General features: G+C 39.3%; 1 protein-coding gene across 2 annotated transcripts in view; it reads right to left on the bottom strand.

Annotated features, from left to right (window-relative positions):
- Window positions 1–23,767, bottom strand: part of TMTC1 (transmembrane O-mannosyltransferase targeting cadherins 1) — a 261,498-nt gene that overhangs the window by 46,008 nt on the left and 191,723 nt on the right. For both annotated transcript variants that reach the window (XM_046679163.1, XM_046679172.1), the window contains 2 exons: window positions 21,872–21,985; window positions 7,594–7,737 (listed from right to left, as the gene is read on the bottom strand). In XM_046679163.1, coding sequence (XP_046535119.1) covers window positions 7,594–7,737; window positions 21,872–21,985 — 258 coding nt within the window. The remainder of the gene's footprint in view (window positions 1–7,593; window positions 7,738–21,871; window positions 21,986–23,767) is intronic.

The following is a 23,767-nucleotide window of genomic DNA, read 5'->3' as shown; positions in this document are numbered from 1 at the left end:
TACAGACATTGAATATAAGATGATAAAAAAGCAAATGAAACCATATGAGTTCTCACTTTAAAACTTTTGTAATATTCTCTCAAATGTAGTTTGCAGGTTTGTATTTCTCATTCATTGACAAGTGGCCAGTTTGGCTGGGTGTCTCGGCCTACACGGTATGGGAGAGTAGGAGAAAATAGAGGAAAGTGTCAGAATTATGGAAAGTGCTGAATGCTAAGCCTTTTGGATGTACATACAGATGTGTGTATGTAATGGATACTCTATGAATTTCTCAGGTGCTCCTAAATTTATGGGGGGAAGGGGCAGTGAAAGAAGAGTAGATGTTGGCAATAGAAGAGAAAAATAATGTGTTATAAGCAATGAAATAAAGAACTTCAAAAGCAGTGGGAGGTCAACAGAGTCATATTCTTCACTTCAGAGAAATCAAGGGGAATAAGAACTGAGAGAACCTTTGGAATTCACAGCTGATGTTCAAGAGAGCAGCTCCACCAGAGAGATGAATGAACAGGTGCAGAGGAGGGAGAAGCACTAAGTGCTAACCATTCTTCTTGCCAACTTGATCAGAGAAAGGAAGAAGTGAGGACAACAACTGGAGGGAACAGCTGAATTGAGAAAGATTCCCAAGGGCAATCTGGGTTATAGAGAAGTTTGTGGAATGGGAAGAATCTGAAGACCTAACAGAGAGCCCAAGATAATGGAAGGGGGAAAGGGAAAGAAACAGAATCAAGGACACACATGGAATGTACACTAATGCCCACTAATGGCTAAAATAAAAAGACTGACAATACCAAATGTTAGTGAGGGTGTGAGGCAAAAGCATCTCTCACCATTGCTGATGGAGTGACAAGTGGTACAATCACTTTGGAGAACTGTTTGGCAGTTTCTTAAAACACTAAAGTAGATCTACGCACAATTCTACTCCTAGATACTTACCCAAGAAAAATGAACATAGAAAGACTGAGGCATGAATATTCACAACATGAATATTCATAATAATTCAAACCTGTAAACAAACCAAGTATCCACCCACAGGAAAATGGATAAACAAATTACAGCATATTTATACAATGGAACACTACTCGGCAATAAAAAAAAATGCAGCATGTAACAACATGGATAAAACTCAAAAATTACAATAAGCAAAAATATCCAGGTGCCCAAAAAAGTACATAGTAAACGATTACCTTTAAATGAAGTTCTAAAACAGGCTAAAACTAGTTTATGGCAAAAAAAAAATCAAAACAATGATTGCCTCAGGGGAGCAAGGAATTTACTTGGAAAAAGGCACGAGGCATCTTTCTGGGGTGATGGAAATGCTCTATATGTTATTTCGGGGTTAATTACAAGAGTATATAAAATTGTCAAAACTCATTGCACCGAATAGGTAAGATTACTGTACTTTTTTCCATGTTAATTATGCCTCAATTTAAAAAACACATAAACACAAGTCTAAGCACTAGCTTTATTAAGGAGGCAAGACAATTCTTGCTCCCATGGAAAAGCAAAAGAAGTGGGAGTCTGTGAACATGCAGGAGATTTTGAGGTAGGATGAAGGGAAGCTGCAAAAATTCACCTTGAATGACTTGAATGTTCTTTGTAAAAGTAAGGGACGATGTCACCTTCAGGGTATGTGTGTGGGCACCAAGGAGGAGAACAAAGGATGATGTCTGATGAAAACATATGTGTATGTTTCAAACATGTATGATTAAAACAGAAAATATTTGGGAGATATTATAAGACCATTGAGATGAATCTAACAGCTCTGACCGCTGATCCCGTTTTGTTTCACAATGCTCTCTTCAGAGCTGTTAGGATCCCATTCAACTCAGATTTGTTTTTCACCTCCAGCACCTGATAGGAAGCGTGAGTCTAGGGCATACATTCTGGATAGAGGTGAACATTTCTCCTTGGAGTGGGGGTGGTGTGGTGAAAAATAATATTAGATTACATATAAAAATAAAATTAGATATTAAAGTGGTTTGCAGTCTCCCCGAGCTCAACACTACCTAACAAATTGCACTATTGAGTATTTAACTGGGAGAAGGGGTGATAAGGAAAAAATGCTTAAAAGGCTCTTGTGGTGGGGGTGGGAGGTTGATAATGAAAAAGAGTTGAGAAATACCAGTCTAGCCAAACCAAAATGCAGGCAATGAAGGATACTTTGGGGTGGGGGTCTGGTCAGGCAAGAAAATGATGGTCAAGGTGTTAAAAAGTCTAAATTGATGCATTATTGAAACAGATCAGATAAATCAGATAAGAGATTATAAGTTACGAACACAAAAATCAGAGAGAACAGAGATTCTAACAATGGTTAAGAGTAGGGCCAGCAGGAATGAGGAAGTAGAGAGTAAAAACACTTGTTTTGGAAGGCATGTCAACATTAAGGTCTTGAAATAAGACAACTGAGTACAGAGAAGAGCTAGGAGGTGGCAGGTCATGTTTACAACTCCGTCAAGGGGTCAGTAGGAATGACAGAGAGAGGGAAGGGAAGGGTGAAGGGTGGCCAGAGGTAAGAGGTTAAGGTCAAAGAGGAACATTTCACAATTCAGGTACTAGAGAATGAAAAGCTCGGCATAATTAAAGAGCCCATGGCATGGCCATGTTGGTGAATGCCCAAGGTACAGCAGAAATGGTGGGCCCTGGAGCGGAGGCGGCACAGGAAACAGGTGATGGATGTAATTGTTGAATTCACTAAAGATGGCAGCACAGGTTGGAAAGCAAAGGAAAGTCATTGCCTTGGTGCTCAAGTCCCTGAGGATAACGGAGGAATGTACAAAAGACTGTGAAATGGCAGTTATGAGGACAGAGATGGTGTTAATGAGATACTGATCGAGGCTTCAGAAGAGCTGGAGGAAGGAGACCTGGGGAGAGACAGGTATGAGTTGGACAAAGATGAGGTGGGAGAAATTGTCGCGGCCTTGAGACGACAGATAAGTAAAGTGGGAGGAAATCTGGATACTAATAGGTCACCATGGGGGTGGGGAGTAGGATTTCACTCCAGGGGGAGGATGCAGAACTTGCCTGCCCAAAATAGACAGCCTAATGTGGTGGGAAGCACCGCAAAAAGTTTTGCTTTATCCAGGGGACTGGCATTTTGGATTCTCTGGGGCTTCAGTTAAAAAGTACAGAAGAGGAGAACTACTATCCTGAGTATATAAACTTGCTTTTCATGGAATAAAAGGTGGTATGGCTAGTACCAAAAGCATAAGGAAATTTATCCCAAACATTTAAATTTGCTTCAAAGATAATGGGTACCCTTCTCTCCAGGTCCTTTTATTCCTGAGAAATTCAATTTTCTAAAGGATCGGACTAAAGAAAATCAAACGTATGCTGTTATCAAATTCATCTTCCATATAGTTCAATTATTGGAGGTCCTATTTCATTTTTCTTCTGGGTTTTGATTATGAGATTTATTATAACAGCCATATAATACCCATATCCTATCAGGCGAATGGAAGGTAGTTTTGGCAATGAGGGAGGTGTGATATGATTCTTTAAGAGGTTCTTTTCATATTCTGTTTCAGCCGCAAAACCAGTAACTATTTTAGCCAAGCAGTCACAGAAAGATTTCCCCATACCTTGAATTTAAATATTCTATTATATTCTCTTGAGCCTTCAGAGACTTGTGCTCTTTTCAACCATAAAAAGTTTATGCTACTCTTGCCTATTTTCTTTTACATTCTAGGTTCCAAGCAAAGCGAACAATAATTAGTAAAAATTAAGAATGCTGGCATGGAAAGCTGTCCCTTATCACTCTGTCACTCCGTCAAAGTGCTACGCAGAATCATAATAGATTCGCTTCAAAGTCCAGTGAAATGGGCATGGAAGAGGCCAAGGAGACGCGGATAACAGTGAAGTCTATTGCTATGAACACTTCTAAAGCTGTCTGTCATATAATCCCAAGAATTCAAATGAAATTTGTCCTCAGTGCTACAACTGAGATTCTCTGACAGAATCACATCTTATTTAGAGCTTCCGGCCTGGAGAAAGACGCATATTTCTCTCAAAGTCAAGGTCATTAACAAAGGTCTGTGCAGTCTAATACAGCAGCCACTAACCATATGTGGTACTGAACATGTGAAATATGACTAGTCTGAGATGTGCTGTAAGTATAAAACATACACTGGATTTCAAAGAGGAACTATAAAGAAAGAAGGCATACTATCTCATTAATATTTTTACATGTCGGATTTTAAAATTAATTTTTAATATTAATTACATGTCAGGATACTATTTGGGAGATACTGAGGTTAAATAAAATATATTATTAAAATTAACTATACCTTTTTTAATGTTTTGAATATGGCTACTTGAAACTTTTAAATTAGAGACCCTGGCTCATTATATTTCTGCTGGGCAGAGCTGCTCTAGGCTGTAGCCCGTTTTGAAGTGAGCCACAAGGAGGCAGTAGAGTGTGGTGATTAAGGGCAAGGGTACTTGGTCAGACAGATCTGGGTTCAATTCCCACATCTTCTATTTCCTCACTAAGGGACCTGAGCATGCTATTTCTCCAAATCTTAGCATTTTCATTCATAAAATAAGAATAATTACAGTGTTCCCCATCAGGGATGGTCAGACCTGAACTTCTCGTTTCTAAAGAGATAACTTAGGTTCTTATAATGAGCATTAAGTTTTAAATTACAAAAAAGGGCACAATTTCTAAAAGTTAGTTGTCTAATGAGAAATAAATAGGGTATAATCAATAGGGCATATCTTAAATGAAAAGTAGAATGGACCAAATCAAACCAAATTTAAAATATTCTTATCCTTTTTTGCCATTGCTACTTAATAACAGAAATATATTAAGGAAAGCAGAAGTAAAACTCAGAGTCATCTAAATGTCAATTAGCTTGGCTGTTTTCCGGGTCACCCCTCTGCCACTGAGGGAATAATGTAAACAGACTTTATTGTTTCCTGAAGAAAAACAGGAAGGCACTTTTTCCCAGAAGGCAACTGCGTGTCATTAAATAGGCAAATATTAAGTAATTTTTGGATAGGAGAGTTATTTGGGCAACATGAGTAATGGAAAGTGAACAGGACAGGAGTCCAAGGGCAGTGATTCAATCCTGGGCCTGCCACAGCCTAGGGCAAGGTCACACGAGATCTCTCAACCTTGGTTTCCTCATCTGTAAAATGAGGATGAGGATGATAATACTTCTTGCAACACACTGTTTTAAAGATTAAATTAATTAACAGATATTAAAAAACACTTATCTGTAAACTGGAAAGTATTATGTAAATGTTAGCTATTATCATGATTTTATTCTACTGGATTCTAAGAATAATCTACATAGACATAGCCACTTTGCTCTCCGGTGTCATGTGAAAGAGAAGAAGTAAACAAGGGTGACTTTGTCTAAGGCATTTCACCTCTCAGGACCTTGGTTTCCTCTTCTCCCTCCTCAAGTTTAAAGAGTCATTGGGAGGGCCTCATAAAAAAAAAAAAAAAGAAGAAAAGAAAAGCACTCAGAAAACTACAGTCTTATACAAATGGGAAGCATTATTGTTGGTTTGGATAATCATTAAGAACTGATTTTACTGAAAAAGAGAAAAAATCCTATGTTCGGCATCCAGGAGTCCCCCTTACTGGGAAAAGTAGCCATTGCAGTGGTCCAAACAATATTTCCTTGTTCTTGCAACTCACAGATTCAAGATAAGAGTCAGTGACAATAATACGTGAATTGAAAAAGGGAGGTTAGAGTGTGCACCTCTAGCTCAGGTCTTGGCAACATGAGATGTAACAGAATCTGTGCTGTCATTTTCAAGCAGAGCAGTATGCAGTACAATATGATAATCAGAACTGCAGGATATCACTCCTAACAAGAACCACCATTTTGTATACAGGCCACTAAAGCTGGCTTCATTGGGGAAAATACTCATCTACATGATCTGAAACCAGTGCTATAGAATCCAGGGACCCCAAAAGACATTGACAGGATTTCATCCAGCCATCAAGTTATCTGGGCTCCAAGTGAGGACATACACAGATGCAACAATGACTTTAAAAAAATGAGTCCTTAGAACTTCAGATAAAGAAATAAGAGCTCACAAAAATAGCAGAAGTAAAATAAAAGGACCCTGTCAACATATAACTATTTACATACAATAGTTAGAACTCATTTTCCCCAAATCTTTTGATTTGTTATTATTTTTAAAGGGAGCTCACTAGTACTAAAATGGCTTTTCTGCCACCGTGTGTACTACTTCATTCTATTGTTTTTCATCACTCTCAATTTTTATCAAATTTAACAATAAATCGCCTAATTTGAAAAATTACATTTATTTAGTTTTTGCTGATTTATACTTTTATTTCTTTCATTTTAATTGTGCTTTCCTTGCATTGATTTATTTGTGTGTAGTATTCCTTTGATTTCGTGTTCCAGTGTATGGATAAAGTCATTCCTAAATATAAAACTTCAGACTCAGGACGGTGCCTGTCACCTCACGCAATGTTAAATTGTTCACGTGTTCAAATGGGATTAGATAAAAACATGCATTAGGAAAAATAACTAATATTTATACGTATATGAGAAATTTAAGGAGTAAACAGGAAAGCGAAGAAGATGCATCATACTGAATTACTGATGCAATTAAGACAATCCTGTTAGGACGAGGATAAAAGAACAAAGCAAACCATTAGCCTAGAAGATACCAAATATGCTCTGTAGAAATTTAGAGACCTGGAAGCAATTCAGTAAGTGTGCAGACTGTCAGCATCCTAACGAGCACATATAAATACATCACTACAATCTGATTCCAACCATTATCACCTTTGTATTTCCATTTCTGATGTTTTCAACCTATTCCTTTAAGTTTAGAAGTTAAATTCCATAATCAGTACCATTTTCACTATTAGTGCCACTACTACCACTGCCAGTACCATCACCAACATGCCTAGGCTTTATTTATATTAATAAAGATACAAGATGCAAAAGTACCCCTTTGTTTTAGTCTTCAGTAACACTAGTCGCACTATCAACCTTTTATAGGGCAATGAGTGAAACGCTAACACCAGCGATTGTGCCTGGGAGGTTACCATTACTAATTCCAGCCGTGCCTCCCTTTCTGTCTTACCTCTAGTACAAACTCGGCATGAGTCGTGGTTGGTTATACCTTTAGAGCACACTGCTTTTCCTAGACCAGTGCTTTTTCCAAAGTACATTCACGGAATACTTGGGAAATGCTCTACCAAAACAAGATTGACTTGGGAAATGCTGTATTCTATATTCCCTTCTTGAGGATTCACAGGGCATTTACCATATTAAAGATCCTTGCAATAGAACTATCTTTGCTTAACTTAGCATTTCCTAAGTTTACTTGACCATGTAACCCCTCCCTATTCCCACTTGTCTACAGACCACCTATGAACATCTCCCAGAACTAATACTTCGAGAAAAACACTCTGGGAAATACTTTTTTTGACTGATAAGAGATAGAATTAATTCAGATGAATATTACAGCCTCCCAAAGCTGGAAAACCCTAATTATGCCACCATTGGAAGAGGAGACAACAGCACAACAAAATGAGTGTTGAGCAGAAAAGGAGTTCTTGAAATTACCAGGCCGCTGATGAAAGGTACACAGCCTACTTACTTAAGAAGATTCCCGAGATTGAAGAGAGCCCGGTTATGCTGTGGATTTAGCTGCAGAGCCCTCTGATAGTACATCTTTGCCTCTGCGGTGTCTCTCGTCAGTGTTCCAAGGTTGTTCAGGGCACTTGCGTGGCGCGGATACAACCTTAAAAATTAGAAATATTAACTCTTTACTGTTCAAAAACTTCTAAAGTTGGGACAGTTCGCTTATTCTACCCCTCCGTGTCCCCAAGCCCCTGGCCCAGGTATGCCACAACCAAATGAAACAGTGAATTCTTCCTTTATTTTAATGGTATGTCTACATCACATCTCCCCCCCCCCTCCAATTTTATGGAGCTATAATTGACATATAGCACTGTATATGTTTAAGGTGTACAGCATAAGGATCTGACTTACATACATTGTGAAATGATTACCATAAGAAGTTTAGTTAACATCCATCACCTCACAGAGATACAAAAAGAAAAAAAAGAAAATGGAAAAAAATACTTTTTTCCTTGTGATGAGAACTCTTGGGATCTACTCTCTTAACAACTCTCCTATATACACACAGCAGTGTTAGCATTACATCATGTTGTACATTACATCTCTAGTACTTATTCACCTTATAACTGGAAGTTTGTACCTTTTGATTACCTTCATCCAATTCCCCAACTCTGGTAACCACAAATCTGATCTCTTTGTCTATGAGTTTGGTTTTTCTTTAGATTCCACATATAGGTGAGATCATACAGTATGTCTTTCTCTGTCTGATTTATTTCATTTGGCATAATGCCTCAAGGTCCATCTATGTTTTCACAAATGGCAGGATTTCCCTTTTTTATGGCTGCGTTACCTATCTATCTACCTACCTACCTATCTATCTACCTATGTATACCACAACTTCTTTATCCACTCGTCCATCGAAGGACATTTAGGTTGTTTCCATGTCTTGGCTATTGTAGATAATGCTGCCAATATGGAGGTACAGATATCTCTTTGACACAGTGTTTTCGTTTCCTTCAGATGTATTTCAAGAAGTGGAATTGCTGGCTCATATGGTAGTTCTACTTTTAATTTTTTGGGGAAGCTCTGTAGTTTTTTCCATAGTGGCTGCACCAATTTACATTCCCACCAACAGTGCACAAAGCTTCCCTTTTCTCCACATCCTTGCCAACACTTACTTCTTTTTTTTTATTTTTAGGAAGATTAGCCCTGAGCTAACATCCGCTGCCAATCTTCCTCTTTTTGTTGAGAAAGATTGGCCCTGAGCTAACATCTGTGCCCATCTTCTTCTATTTTTTAATATGTGGGACTCTGTCACAGCATGGCTTGATAAGCGGTGTGTAGATCTATGCCCAGGATCCAAAGCAGCAAACCCCAGGCCACTGAAGCAGAGCATGTGAACTTACCTGCTATGCCACCAGGCCAGCCCCTATTTCTTATCTTTTGATAATAGCCATTCTAACAGGGGTGAGGTGATATCTCATTGTGGTTTTGATTTGCATTTCCTTGATGATTAGTGATGCTGAACACCTTTTCATATGTCTGTTGGCCATCTGTATGTCTTCTTTGGAAAAATGTCTATTCAGATCTTCTGCCCATTTTTTAATTGAATTATGTGCTTTTTGCTATTAAGTTGTAAGAGTTCTTTATATATTTTGGGTATTAACCCCTTATCACACATATGATTTGCAAATATTTTCTCCCATTCAGTAGGCTGCCTTTGCACTTTGCTGATGGTTTCCTTTGTTGTACAGAAGCTTTTTAGTTTGATGTAGTCCCACTTGTTTATTTTTACGTTTGTTGCCTTTGCTTTTGGTGTCAAAACCAAAAGAATCATGGCCAAGATTGATGCCAAGGAGCTTATAGCCTACATCTTCTTCTAGGAGTTTTATGGTTTTGCATTTAACTCTTGAATCTATTTTGAGTTAATTCTTGTGTGTGATGTAAGATAGTGGTCCAGTTTCATTCCTTTGCATGTGGCTGTCCAGTTTTCCCAACACCATTTATTGAAGAGACTATCCTTTCCCCACTGTATATTCTTGGCTCCTTTGTCATAAATTAGTTAACCGTATATGTATGGGTTTATTCTAGGCTCTCTATTCTATTCCATTTCTCTATGTGTCTGTTTTTATAACAATACTGTACTGTTTTGATTACTATAGCTTTGTAATATCATTTGAAATCAGGGAATGTGATGCCTCTAGCTTTGCTCTTCTTATGTCAAATCTTAATGGTCAATTATTTTTGCAGCTGCAGGCACATAAATAAGGCAAGGAAGCACATATCTGACACTTAGTGCTATAAGTAAATAACCCCCTAATAGTGCAAAAATAAATAGTATGTGAACACACCAGGGTTAAATAAATTTTAGTCCTTTGGAGCCTACCATTACTTTCCTTTGACAGCAAATCCTCATTGCTTCACATGCTGAGTTTCTGGCCTGGTGAGACTGCTGACCAGCTGCCTGGACAATGCGGTGCCCACTATTTACACAAGATTCTGGGCATTCCTTGGATGAGGAATCTTCATAAACATACTTGGACTGGAGCATCAGTTAGATCATTATGATTGAGAAATGACGATACATAGTATCTCCCTATAAAAATAAACTTTGTCCCCAAAATGGCTCTCCATCTTGACTCGCTTTCTCCATTTTATCTTATTTCCCCCTGCTACTGGCACCACCAGGCCAAATATAGTTGTCAGAATGAAGATCCTGACAAACACTTAAAAATCAAAAATTAAATAATGCACAATGAAGTGAAAATAGCATTCCTAATGTTCAAAAGCAAATGTAAAGGATTGGGTATATATCAGTAAACCAAATTTATGCTGATTAAGGAAGACAAGGAATCAATTTACTTCCTTAACTCAAAACTACAGAGAAGGCAAATCAGCACAACTACATAGGTTAGCAGTTGCTGCTACATTTACAGCGGACATATTTATCAGTCTAAGAGTTTTGCTCCATCTCTGTCACCCAGAGTACGTGGAATAAGCCTGTGGAGCTGGCTTTTAATGTAGAAAAGCCAAGATAATGCCTAAGTAATAAAAATAGGATCTGTGCTTGTCAAGTCTCTTGACAGTCAAATGCTGTGCTTGCCCCCTCCCACCGTTCTGTACCTTCTAAGAAGATCAATCTAATATTGAGACAAAAAGGGTTGCTACTAAAAGGCAAAAAAAGACCAGTTGAATAGCTTTTTTCCCCTTAATCGTTGCTTAACCCAGCATTTCCCAAGTTTATTTGACCATGTAATCCTCCTTGCTCAAGTCCCTTACAGAACAGCTATGAACATCTCTCAGAATTAGTATTTCCAGGAAGACATTCTGGGTAATGCTCCTCTTGACTGACACGGAATAGAATCAATTCAGATGAATGTTACATCCTCCCGAAACTTAAAAGCCTAATTATTCACAATAGCTTCGGAGGCTGTAGGGAGAGAGGTACTATGAGAGGAAGTTGGGAAAAAGAAAACACACCAGGCCAGAACATGCAGTGCTGTTGGCTTCTCTCTGGTCATCTTTAATTAGCAAAGACAACTTGAGGGTCCCTGGTACGAACCCAATCTCACAGTTTCTGAGGGACAGCAAGTCCTTGGTGCTCTCTCTGAGATGCCACCATGGGACATCAGAACTACGATGAGAGATTAAAAAATGCTCTTGTACCTGCCCATTCATTCCACGCCCAGAAAAGTCTCCTGGGAAGCTTGTGTGTAAGAGTTACTTTCGAAGTGGTTACTCTCTCACAGTCTTAGTCAACGTTTGTATTGTTTACGGGGGCTCTCTTGCTATTTATTATTATTATTTCGGTGAGTTAAATGTTTTAAATTTATTATAGAGAAAATGTGTTATATTATCAAATTGTTCTGAGGTATATCACAGCCAGGACTCAAATGCTTCTAAAGAAACTTTTATTTTTTGATGTTGAGCAAAGCTCTGACTTCCAAAAACTTGGAAGTGTCTGGTGAACATGATGAGAGCAACTTTCACTGTTTCTCTGATGACAAACAGTAACAAAAAGCATCCCGGGGACATCTGCCTTCTTGGAAGAGGTAATTTCTTAAAATTTGATCTTTTTTCTTATTTCTTTAAGGTTTGGAGCTCTCAAAAGCACTAACTATGGAAAAGGACTGTCTAAATCCACCAAGAGCTTCTGCAATGGGCCTACCTGTTTGTTAAAATTCATGACCACATTGCCAAGTAGGGGTCCCTGTCCAGCTGGTTCTCAGCCCCCTTTCTGGACTTTATATTCATTCAGGATCCCACTGCCATTTACATGAATGGCATGTACTTTCAAAGTTCACTGACTACCATGTTTTCCTCTCTTTCTTTTTTAAATCAGAAATAGAACGTAATCCACCCTGAACTCTCAAAAACAGAAACAAACAGTGAGAAGGGAAGTAAAGAGAAACAAATATAAGCACTATGAGGGTAAGGCCTTGAGTGAACCTTGTGCTGCTAGGCTGCAAACCATGAAGCTGAAGAGAGGGCTTCCTGGCTCGCTCCAGCCAGGAAGGGCTTTGTGTCAATTCACAGCGTCCCAACCCGTGGAAGAAGAAGGCTGGCCATTAGATAGACTTACTGAATCCATTACCATGCACCGCCCTCCACCTGGAAAATGTGTAGATTCTGTTTATTCCTGGTCCAGCAAGGGTCTGCTAGCAATATCTTCTCTCACGGGTTATCTGATTAAGTTCCCCTAATCATAAGCAAGCATTGCATTATTTATGAAACAAAGCTGAATTTCATTAAAAGGATTCTTCAACGACCAGGTCAGGACAAAATATCACTTTTTATTTTGACTTTAATATAGATGTAGACATCTTCTTAAAACATATACTCTTCTCTTGTTTACTGAGGACCTATGCAAGGACAAAACTTATTTTGTGTGTTTACTTTTTAAATAAACTTGTGCTTGAATGAGCTCGGGTCTAATTCAATCCTGAAGCCTCCAGGAGGAGAATTTTCTATTGGAAAGATGAATAATTTAAGAGATGTCTGTGTTACTACATCGATGGTCAGAATAAATTAAGCCCGTCTTGACTTTGACTTCTATGGGTATGTTTTACAAAAGTTCTGTTAGCGATTACTCCCTTCCCCATGTAAAAAAAACCTCAACAAAAGCTTCCCCGAACTGGAGCAAAGTGGTGATCTTTAGGCCTATTTTTTAAAGACCAGTGTGAACAGTTACTGGATTTTCTTTCTCACAGTCTTATTCAACGTTTGTATCGTTTATGGCGGCTCTCTTGTTATTTATTATTCTTATTATTTTTATTTAGATGAGTTAAATTTTTTAAATTTATTATAGAGAAAATGTGTTATATTGTTATAAGGCATTTCATTGTTCAAGAAATATTGAATCACGTGCTCCAGTCTGCAATTTCCTTCAGGAATATACACACCCTGATTTATTTGTCTGATTTTCATTCCAGACATTAATTTATTAGAGGTTAACTAAGCTAAGGTCAGATGTTTATTTTCTACTTCCTGTTGAGAAAAAAAAGAATCCAAAGGAAAAACACAACTGGGAAAAAATTCAACCATAAAACCTGAATTTCAGTGGACTAAAAAATACCCACAGTAAACTTCATTTCAGGAATCAGCAGCATATTTTCAATCATATTAATCTCTGGCACTTCTCAAGTGCCTGGTTCCATCATGTTATAAAATTGGAATCATCATGTCACTAAATTGCACCAAGGTGATAACTATTTATTGGTCTGTATATTTAATTGTTTGATATTGCCAGCAACACTCAGCAAATAAATCTTGCTCCTTTCTCTTTGCACTATACTCCTTCCCATCCATTACAGCCCTGGGAAAAAACCTCAAATGCAATTTAGGGAAATGTGACAAATTCTCCAATCAGGGCCAACTGAAATATCTGATATCTCACAATGGATGACCTCGAGCAATGATCCAGGATTCCGCTCAATTGATTTGCCAAGACAATCTAGGGTAAAACCACACTCTCAGGAAATGAGTCATTTTAAGTGGCTGAATTTTCCTGATTCCTGAGAACATACCTCTAGGGGTTAGGAAATGTATTGAATTAAATACTTCTTTGCTCTTTTTTTCAAATAGAAAATGATGAACATAATTTCACCTTTCGCAAAGGCATGGGGCAATCGTGGTGAACTTCTGTTTTTGTGACAGGTAGATGGGAAATTGCTTTGGTGGCGAAGAAAAATAACAGTCTTTGGAGTCAGAAGCCATGGGTGACTTTCTACCCATGTGATTTTGAATTTATGTCTGTGCTTTAGTCGCTTTCTCTAGAACAATAAAGGCAAAAACATATTGACCTTCCGTGTGAACAAGTGAGCTTCTACGTGCACAAATGAGATGGTGGGAATAAAAATACCCATCATCACACCTGTTACACTACATACATTTAATGCTTTGGGGTCAATTGCAGGACCTCTGGGCGGTTTTCTCGGCTCCCTCCACAGCCCTAATAAACCCATGCCAGGCTGAAGCTGCCAGCTCTCCTTCTCTCATATGGATTTCCCATCCTCCAAAAAATCGTTCTCTTCACTACAGTCGATGGCCTTCGACTTGCTCCCACCAGTCAAAATAACATCCATTATTTCTTCATGGCGAACCCAGTAAACATTTAAGTCATCTTGTATCCATCTGTTTCCCTCATACTGTGGGTTCTCATATGCGAAGGATGCGTGACCCTCTCCATTTTAAGAATGTAGGAATGTTCTTTGTCAAGCACTCACTCCAAAGCCTGTCAATCCGTCATCATCTGAAGCAAATGATCCATCCCCACAGGCACTAGAGCAATTTCCTCTAAGCCTTTCTGATATGCTTAACACCAAATGGAATTCCAGACACGCGCAATTTTAAATGCTACATCTAAGGTTATAAGGAGACTCAAAGTCTGTGTGACAGATCAATGCACTCATGGAATTCTTACTGTAACCACGCTTGGTAGCATGAACAGCACCCTGGGTTGCTGGGTCAACTCAGAAAAAAGACAGCGGTGGACAGGAAAAGTGTGCCCATATTCCTAATCAAGAACTCCCAATCAAGGAGATCATGATGTGTTGCGGGGGAAGGGGTGCATATCCAAATATCCACCTCAGGAATTAGGGGTCACCACTGGCATATAACGGGCAGGAGCTAGGGGTGTTACACATCTTGCAATGCATAGGACAGTCCTGCAAATTGCTGACAGCTCTCCCATGGAGAAACACTGCTTGTCATTATGGAGTTGTCTTCTGACTCTACGAGGGCCTGTGATAGGAGACTTTTATGCATTATGTCCACCCAGTCTTTCTTCCAACAAATGTTTATCGAGCACTTACACAGTGCCAGGCCCTCTGCTAAGGGCCCACAGCAGAGGGAAGTATATTACAGGGTGATAAATGTAATGGAGAAAAATGAAGCCAAGAAGAGGAATGGGTATGTTAGGGGTGGCTGCACTTTCAAGGTAGGGTGATCATGGAAGGTCACATTGACAAGATGACATATGTGAGGAGTCCTGAAGGAAGAGGTGGTGGGGGGCAGCAGAGAAGGAGGGAAAATGTTCTAGGAAGAGGGAATGGTAAACTCTGAGTCTCTGAAATATGAATGTGATGTGACTGGCCTGTCCCTGAAGCCCTATGTAGCTGGAGCTGAGTGAGCAAGGAGGAGAGGTGAGGTCTGAAGGTGCAGGGCGTCGAGACCACTGCAGGGGCTTTGACCTTCACCTCGAGTGAGATGGGAACCAACCGAGCGTTCTGAGCTCGAGACCTGCTACAAGTGGAACATCCCTGTGGCTGCTGTGTTGAGACAGACTGAAGGGAAGCAGGGGAGAGGAGAAAATGGGGAGAGTAGAGAACATTTGAGAAATATAGGTGAGAGATGATGGGCTTGGAGGTGGAGACAAGTGGTCATATTTTGGATTTACTAATAACATTCACTGAGTTTATCACTGCCAAATATTTAGACATTGCTTTAAGCCTTTCATGAATTTTCTTATCACATTCCAACACTATGAGGTCGATAACACCACTATTCTCATTGTAACAGAAAATCTAAATGGTATCTGTTAAAACTGTCCTGTTTACTTATATAAGAAATCATAAATTAAGCTGGGGGAGTGGATAGTCTTACACCACCCAGAGACCCCTCAAGCCTGAGGCGCTTGTCTCCCCAGCTGCAGACAGCTCACAGCCTGGTTCTTCTCTGGGCATTGCTCTCAGCCTCAGGGAGCTGCTCACCGGAGGTTACCCTCTCTGCCTGGAGTGGTGATGGGTGATAAAGGGTTATAAAAAGTCCATCTCTTGCCTCCATTCAAGAGGGGTCATCCCAGCTCCAGAGCTCCCTAAGGGGTCAGGTAAGGCCCCAGGACTGCACTGCATCTCAACTTCTCCCTCTGCCATCTTGCTTCCATGGTGTTCCAGAAAGTGCTCCTTAATGAAGTTCCTGAGCAAATCTCTGCCTTGGATTCTGTTTGCTGGCGAACCACACAGAGTTTTTGAAGTGGAAGAGTGGTACAAGGCAGAAAAAAGACAGAGAGAGTGAAACATTTTTGAATATAAATTGCAGAACTTTCATTTGGAAATTTAGCATATAAGTATGGCCACAATGTGACTAAAATTCTAGTTCTCTTCTAAATGAAATAATAGTTAATTTCTTGAATTTAATGACTAAAACTGCTAGACAATGCAAAATACATATAGTGAGAATTATAATTTCATCAACGAGAAGAAACAAAAACAACTTCAAGTGTCTACTTGTGATACTGGAGAGCATATTTCGACTTTTATAAATGGAAATACCACACCAGCGGAAGAACCCATCTCCACTTGTTAAACCTGGCTAACAAATGGTATTGGAATTTTAGTTCTTTCTAGAAATACACGGCAGCTGGTATTCAAGGCCACCCGTAGTCATGAGAGTTATTTTAAATGTTCATTCAAAATAGCCTGTGTAAACAGGGACTTTTTAAATAGTCATTAAATCCTGATTTAAAAAAAAAAAAGTTCAAACTCTGCCAATTTTATAGACAGCATTTTTCAAAGGAATTATAATAAAGTGGTTTTATTGACAGACTCAGGACATCAATGAACAGTGGGTTAATTAGACGTGGCTAGATTTCTTTAGGCTCTAATGATATGGTGTTTCTTCAATACTCATTCCTTTATTAGTTCCTTTTCCCATATACATTTATGGCCGTCTAATGGAATCTCCTTGCAGAGTTCCAGCTATCCACATAGGAAGGGATATAAAGAATGACATCAATGGGCTCTATTTTCAGGACAAGTCTCCATTCTATGCATTAAAAAAATTTCCATCAGAAAGATTTCAGTTCTATCATTTCCCGGGTGTTAGCCAATTAAATAGCAGGCGGAGATTTCCTTTGTACAGGAGCAATAAAGGCACGTTCCTTCCCTTGTAGTTATGCCAACAGAAAAGAGCCTGGTCAGGGACTTCAACTCCCTTTGAACAGTTTTCTTTCCCTTCAGATTGTCTTCTCAAAACATCAATAACAGACACATTAGAAGGAGACAAGGCCACTCTAAGAGTCCCATGACTGCCCAAGCACACCTGAGTACCCTGAGCACCCTGCTTGACAGGATCATGGGAGGGGGTAAGTCTGAGATGATTTACTATGCATTTCATCTTGAAACCGTACAGCTGTGTGGCTGACTGAGGATCACAGCCCTTTTATCAGGATGGAATCCTGTACGTGGCTGACATCCAACCAAAAATATCCACAAATCTGGGTGTGCCGGGGCTTATTACAGTAGAGTGGGAGGAAGAGGGCATCTAAGCGAACAATGTTAGTGGAGCACAGGGCCATCTGCTGCTGACAGTGGAGAGACCTTCCTGACACCCGGACAAAGGCGAACTCTAGTCTCCTCCCCAGGTGCAGGGTTCTTGATGACAGCCCATTTCAACCAACCACTAACTGAGTCATGCAGGGAATTTAAATATAAGATGAAAAACAGACTCCATGACTCTATCACCTATAGTGAAAACTCTTTTAAAACAGTCTCTTAATTACATGATCAGATTTTCAAATATTCTCTATTCTCTGTAAAACGTATTGGTGGATACCCACACCTTAATAAACTTTCTCTCTAATGCTTAATGCCCTTCTGCTCCTGTGGGTTGAGTTGCATGACTGCTAAGAGTCAGTTGTGTTTATTAACAAATTCATTCCAGTTGTAGTTTTATTGTAATTGCATAATATAATGAAATAGTTTGCAAATTGATAAAATATAAATGTGAAGGAGACAACGGTTATTTCCATGAAAACTAAGTAAACACTCTGGTAATACTCAAAAAAGGGAAAGTTGCTCAAAAAAATTACTGTTGAATTAGATGTGAGTGAGAGAACTGTAAAATACTGGAGGAGAAAAATCAAAAATCTGTCTTTATATTTTGATTCTATTTTCAAGTATCAAAACTGATCACCATAGAAATGAATTATGGATGTGACTTTTGTAGATTCTAATCAGTAGACACTTACTCAAAGAAAAGGACTTGGTTTGACATTAGAAAATCGGTGTATGGATGTACATTTGAAATTTTAGGGTGAAATAGAATACTTAAGAGTGTGCATAATTTGTTTTATGATTCTCCACTTTTAGTTGACTTTTTTTTTTTGCTGAGAAAGATTAGCCCTGAGCTAACATCTGTGCCCATCTTCCTCTATTTTATACGTGGGACATCTGCCATAGCATGGCTTGATAAGTGGTGCACAGATCCACGCCTGGGATCCGAACCTGTGAACCCAGGGCCTCTGAAGTGGAGTGTGTGAACTTAACCACTACACCGCCAAGCTGGCCACATAGCTTACTTTTTAAGCTAATCAACAAACCAGTGGCCAAGCACACATTCAGTATCTTCTGTACTTTATTCAGGCAGGGCCACTATCTCTCCTTTTAGGCTTACTGGATGAGTCTCTTCTTGGGAGTTTTTGTACATGAAGAGCTGAAAAGCTGGGTGATCTCTGGACTTTCTCCTCCCATCACACGATGTGGAATGGCAAACCTCCTCTAGGGTAACTCGAGGGGCAGGGGCAGAAAGCTTTAGAGGCATATGGCAGATCCAGCAGTGCTGCTCTGATTTTCCAGCACATAGAATCTCAAGCTTTACAGCACCCCAAACAGGTACAAACATGAGAGTTGCCTCTCACAGCAAAGCAAAGCCAACACCTACACATGCTGAAGATTTTAGGAAAGTATTCTGACATTTTGCTTTGATGATCTGGGTCTTAAGCTGAATCAATAACCCCAGCTGCAGCATTTTCCAGGGAAGATCTCCCTTATACTGCAGAAATACAGTAAATGAGCACATCAAGAGGGAGGAGAAGTCAGTGGTACTTCTGCATTGTTTAAAAAATCGAATAAAGTTTAAAAGAAGCACAATATTCCTGTCATATATAATTACCAGTTTAATATAGTAGCGCTATTTTTAGAATTGTAAGCCAGCCAAAAAGAGATTCATATAGATATAACCCTAATGACTAATTTCACCATTGCCTTTGGGATCTATACAGTCACTACAACAGTAATGGATAATTGTTGGAACTGATTTCAGATAATATCACCTTAACCCTCTATTTCCTCAATCATTCTCTCTCTCACTGTGTGCAAATGCGGGAAACAGCCACTAACGTTGAAATAGGGATGGAGCAGTTGGGAGGGGGAGGAATCCCAAGTCCCAGCAACTTTCACAAAGAAACAGCAATATCAAAAAAAGGGCACTCTTCCAGTCATCTAGAATAAATAATCATCAAAATGATGAGCAGCCCTGGTATTTTCCTTTTCTCTCTAACACGAAGAGAGGCAATTTATTTAAATAAAAAAACCCACCCACATCCGTTGACAATTCACCACATTGGTAGCCACACAAAAACAATAATACTTTAAATCAGAAGTATTTTGGGCCTGGTCTGAGAGGATGAAATATTTCACTAATTACCATGTAGTGTATTTATAGCTTTAATTGTTTTTTCCCCATTTCTCAAGGGACGTGTTTCTTCCAGAAGCACAGTTGCTGAAGCAAACATTTATTTTTATTGTTTCATGGGAAAGAAGCGTAAGTACCCAACCAGCTGCTATAATTCTGTAAAATCAGCAGCCAGAGAATTTTGCTAATTTATACCTTTGCTCCAAACTATGCCTAAGGGTCTGCCTTATTTTTCTGTTTGAACTTGACAGAAAACAGTCTGTTAGAGTGAAACAAAATTCAAAAAGATCCTGATACACTTCCTTCCAACCAATATTTTTCAGGCAAACTTACTGCTCTTTTCTTCCCTTCAAGAATGCCAACTAAAACTGTGAAACGTTAATTAATTGTTGAAGCCAAAACACACTTTATTTGTACCCTTGAAGGAATATGCCGTTTTAAAAACGACACTTCCTCATTGCAAAAATAATACATGTTCGTTGTGGACATCTGGAGCACAAAATAACGTATAAAGAAAAAAATTAAACCATCACCTCATCAACTAGAGAGAAGTATTGTTAAACATGTGGGTAAACTGGCTTCCAGTGAAAAAATATGATTCTTTATCAAATCTTAAAAAATACCTTCTATTCCTTAATAAAAATTCTTTTCCTCAATAAAAAGCTTTGTTACAATTATTCCTCTGGGACTTACATTTCTTGTAATCTTTGGAAAAGTATTTGATAGGGAACTTGATGTGTACAGGTTAAATTTTTTGCCATGTTGAATATTAAATAATAGCTCTTAAAATCTAGAAAGATTTTGATTGATGAACAACATACTTATGTAGAACATTGTTCAACAGGATAATTTTTAAAAGTCAGATCAGTTACTTTAAGAACGACCAAGCTTTGGGACCCTCCCCTGGTAGGCGCTTCAGTGAAATGTATGATTTGTTTGGTATACTTATTTTAAGCACATCCCAGAAAATTCAACCAAATGTGGGCCAATCTGTAGGGGCATGGAAACCCCTTCAAAAAGCTTCTGTGAGCCTCAGAGTATTCAATAAAAGAGAGGATTCACTTTGCTTTATTTTGCTCACATTTGGAGATTCCGAGGCTGTTTAGTTATCACGTCTCCACATGTTCCAAGTTAAATACATTTATTATCTGGAATCTTTTAGAGAAGATCATCCTGTAAGTCAGAGCTGCAATTTAAAAAATACCTAAGAGCAACACAGACTACTGCTGGTAAAACAGAACTTAAATTTTTCGTTTCTCTTAAAAGTCATACCTAAAGCCATGTTTGGTACTCTCTTCCAGTGGGTGAGTACAAGGAGAGTATCATGGTTGTCTACATGAAAAAAATACATGTATATATATTTGCATATACACACACTGAAACCAGCTCACTACAAGGTTGACATTAAGGGAAGCCATATTGTAAAAAGAGACCACGTTGTAACTTTGAATGACCTCTGACTAACTCACCCAGCTGGATTTGCACCCTCCAGGAGATCCACCTGTTCTGTAGATTTTATGACTCCCGTTAGTGCATATACCTCCCAGCTGTGACAAGACGATAACTCGTTCTTTCAAGTTCCTTAGGAATGTGATGACCCCCCCAGACAGTCTATGCTGATAGCCATCATCAATGAAAACTGAAAGATCTGGTGTGGCAACTCCCAGTCTGTAACACCAGAGGGTAAACATTCCTAACCCCTTCCCCTATAACCCACTGGCCTATATAACTGCTTCAAGATTCTGTGCCCCCTTAAGACGGTTCTTTTGGACATTAGTCAGCCATCTTCCCTCTTGCTAGCAAGCTGTAATAAAATGCCCTTCCTCTGCCACCATCTTGCCTCTTGACGGTTGGCTTTTGTCTCACGGTGAGCAGACCGTGCCCTTTGTGTGGTAACAACACCTTATTAACATATTCCCAACATGGTAATCAAGCATCTTCTCATTTTCTTTCTATTTAATACAACTATCAATTATTTCATTTCTATACTCAAATGTCTTCTGACAAATCCTTTCAGACAGTGGGAAGCATAGAGTGGGAAGAATTCCTTTGAGGAAATACTCTGAGAATTTACAAGTATATTTTTGAGAAGCAATTCCTGTTTACCTGCATATATGTGTTCAACTGAGTGTCACTTTATTGCCTAATGTGTAGCAATGGAAACTTTTACGAGAAAACACCAAGAGTTAGAAGCAAGGTAGAGTTGCCACTTTTATAACAGACTTGAACACGGACCCAAAAGACTCGGAGTCCAAGATCAATACCACATCCAAGGAGATGTTCATTGTCAAGAGAAACAAACCAACCCCCCACATCCCGGGAGGGTGAGTGAAATAGACAAGGGCCTGAAAAGCACAACAGCGACACTGCCTGGCGCTTACCTGACGGCTGTTCTGTAGTGGTAGACGGCTTCCCTGTTCCGACCTTGGTCCTTCAGGAAATTGGCGTAGTTGTAGTGAACCTTGGCATTGTGGGGCAGAGTTTGAACTCCAGACCTAAAATTAACAAGTTGAAAAAAACAAAAAGAGTACTGTTTAGGAATGTTGTCAGTTTCCTTCACATTTTACTTACAGCTTCACGAACCTGCATTTGAAATGTTATTGCATCCATCTAAGTGAAGTCTTCCAAAATTTGTGAATTATGTGAGTTATAGAACATGCTTCTATGGAAAACAGTGAAGACGGTGCACAGCTGTGCACAACTAAACAAACATGCTAACTACATGTGAAGCAGAGGTGGCAGGACCCAGTGAAGGATGATTACTTGGAGAACAACCCTGAATGCTCAGATTAATTAAGTTTTTTCCTTCATTCATTCACTTATAGACTTCTTTTTTTCAAAAAAAAATTGAGACTGTCTACAAAAATAAATCATTACAAGAAGGACGACTGTAGACTGGGCCCCTTACTAAGTTTTATTGGAATTTAATATTTCCCATATACTAAGCCTGGGCCATTTTTTAAAAAATAAATGCAGGTATAATTATTCTACAAGTTGCAGATAAGGAAATGAAGTTTTGCTCAGAAAGGTAAAAACTTTTGCTTAAATGGTCACTGTATTATTCTGCTGGGCTGCTATAATAAAATCCCTGGGGAGGCCCAAGGGGGTAACACCAAAGCTTTGAAGTTGATACAGGAGCAGGTGGGGGCACGAGGGGATCAGTCTGTCACTTGTAGCTGCCTCACTGACTTAACCTGCACAAGACCACACAGCTGGTAAGTGGCAGAGAGGAATCTGGTTCTAGAGTCCTTGCAAGGAGATGGTGGCAGGTGAAATGATGAGAGGAGATGGGTTTGAGGGCTACTTGGAAAGCGAACTCTTGGAACTTACATGGATTAAATGTGGGAGGGGGAACAGTTAACCAGACAGACAAAGGAGAAAGGATGACGACCTAGTTTTTCAGCAATTGTATTTTAATGCACTCTCTCTTCCAGATAACATATTTTCATTTAATTTTTAATTATTAATATATATAATTTAATTTTAAAGGTAAGATTAATAGGGGAATTTCATACAAAGTCTTAAGACCTTGGGGAAATATGTTAGGGCACTGTAACTCTTGTTGAACTTTTGATGAAATAACAGCCTCTAGGACCAGCAAAGACTGCCCCACGTAGAGTCCATTGGCTGGGCGCTTGAGGAACTCTGCAGGGGAGAAAATTTACCGGGAGTGCGGGAAGCTAGAGACCAACCCAAGGGCACCAGACTATCCAAAAGCAGCAGACTCCAAACTTCCATACAGCTGATTTGGTGATTTCAAAGATACCACAAGCAGCTGGGAACTTTTTTTTTTGGTACAGATTTTTTGTAAATCTGTATCAGGAGCTGTTACACCCCAGATCCCCTTTCCCATCTTGCACATCCAGGTGAATTTTTCAACTATTCCCCACCCCAGCAGAAGGCAAGAGGTTTACTCTCTAGAAAAGTTGAATCAGAGAGATCCTGCACTCAGGAGCAACAGGTGCAGTTGAGGTCAGGGGCAAGAGCTGTGCCTCAGAAGCAGAGTAAGTGAAAATCTGTGTTCTGAACATTGGGATCCCCCCGGTTCCTTCCTCCCCTCTGAATATCAGCAGCCAGGATTGGACCTGCAAGGAGGCAATTGGAAGAATCCTCTTGGTGGAAACTGATGACCCAAGACAAAAGATTTACAACTGCTGACATTCGGGTGCTCCACTAAACCATCAGTTTCCATCAATCACCCCATGGTGAAGCACACTGGCCGACACATAAAACTAGGATTTTAATATAATATTTAAAAAGGATATTACCCACAGTGA

This window comes from Equus quagga, chromosome 1, assembly GCF_021613505.1.
Source record: "Equus quagga isolate Etosha38 chromosome 1, UCLA_HA_Equagga_1.0, whole genome shotgun sequence".
Lineage (NCBI taxonomy): Eukaryota > Metazoa > Chordata > Mammalia > Perissodactyla > Equidae > Equus > Equus quagga.
The sequence above is the reverse complement of the archived record's forward strand: the minus strand, read 5'-3'. Positions and strand labels throughout refer to the sequence as shown.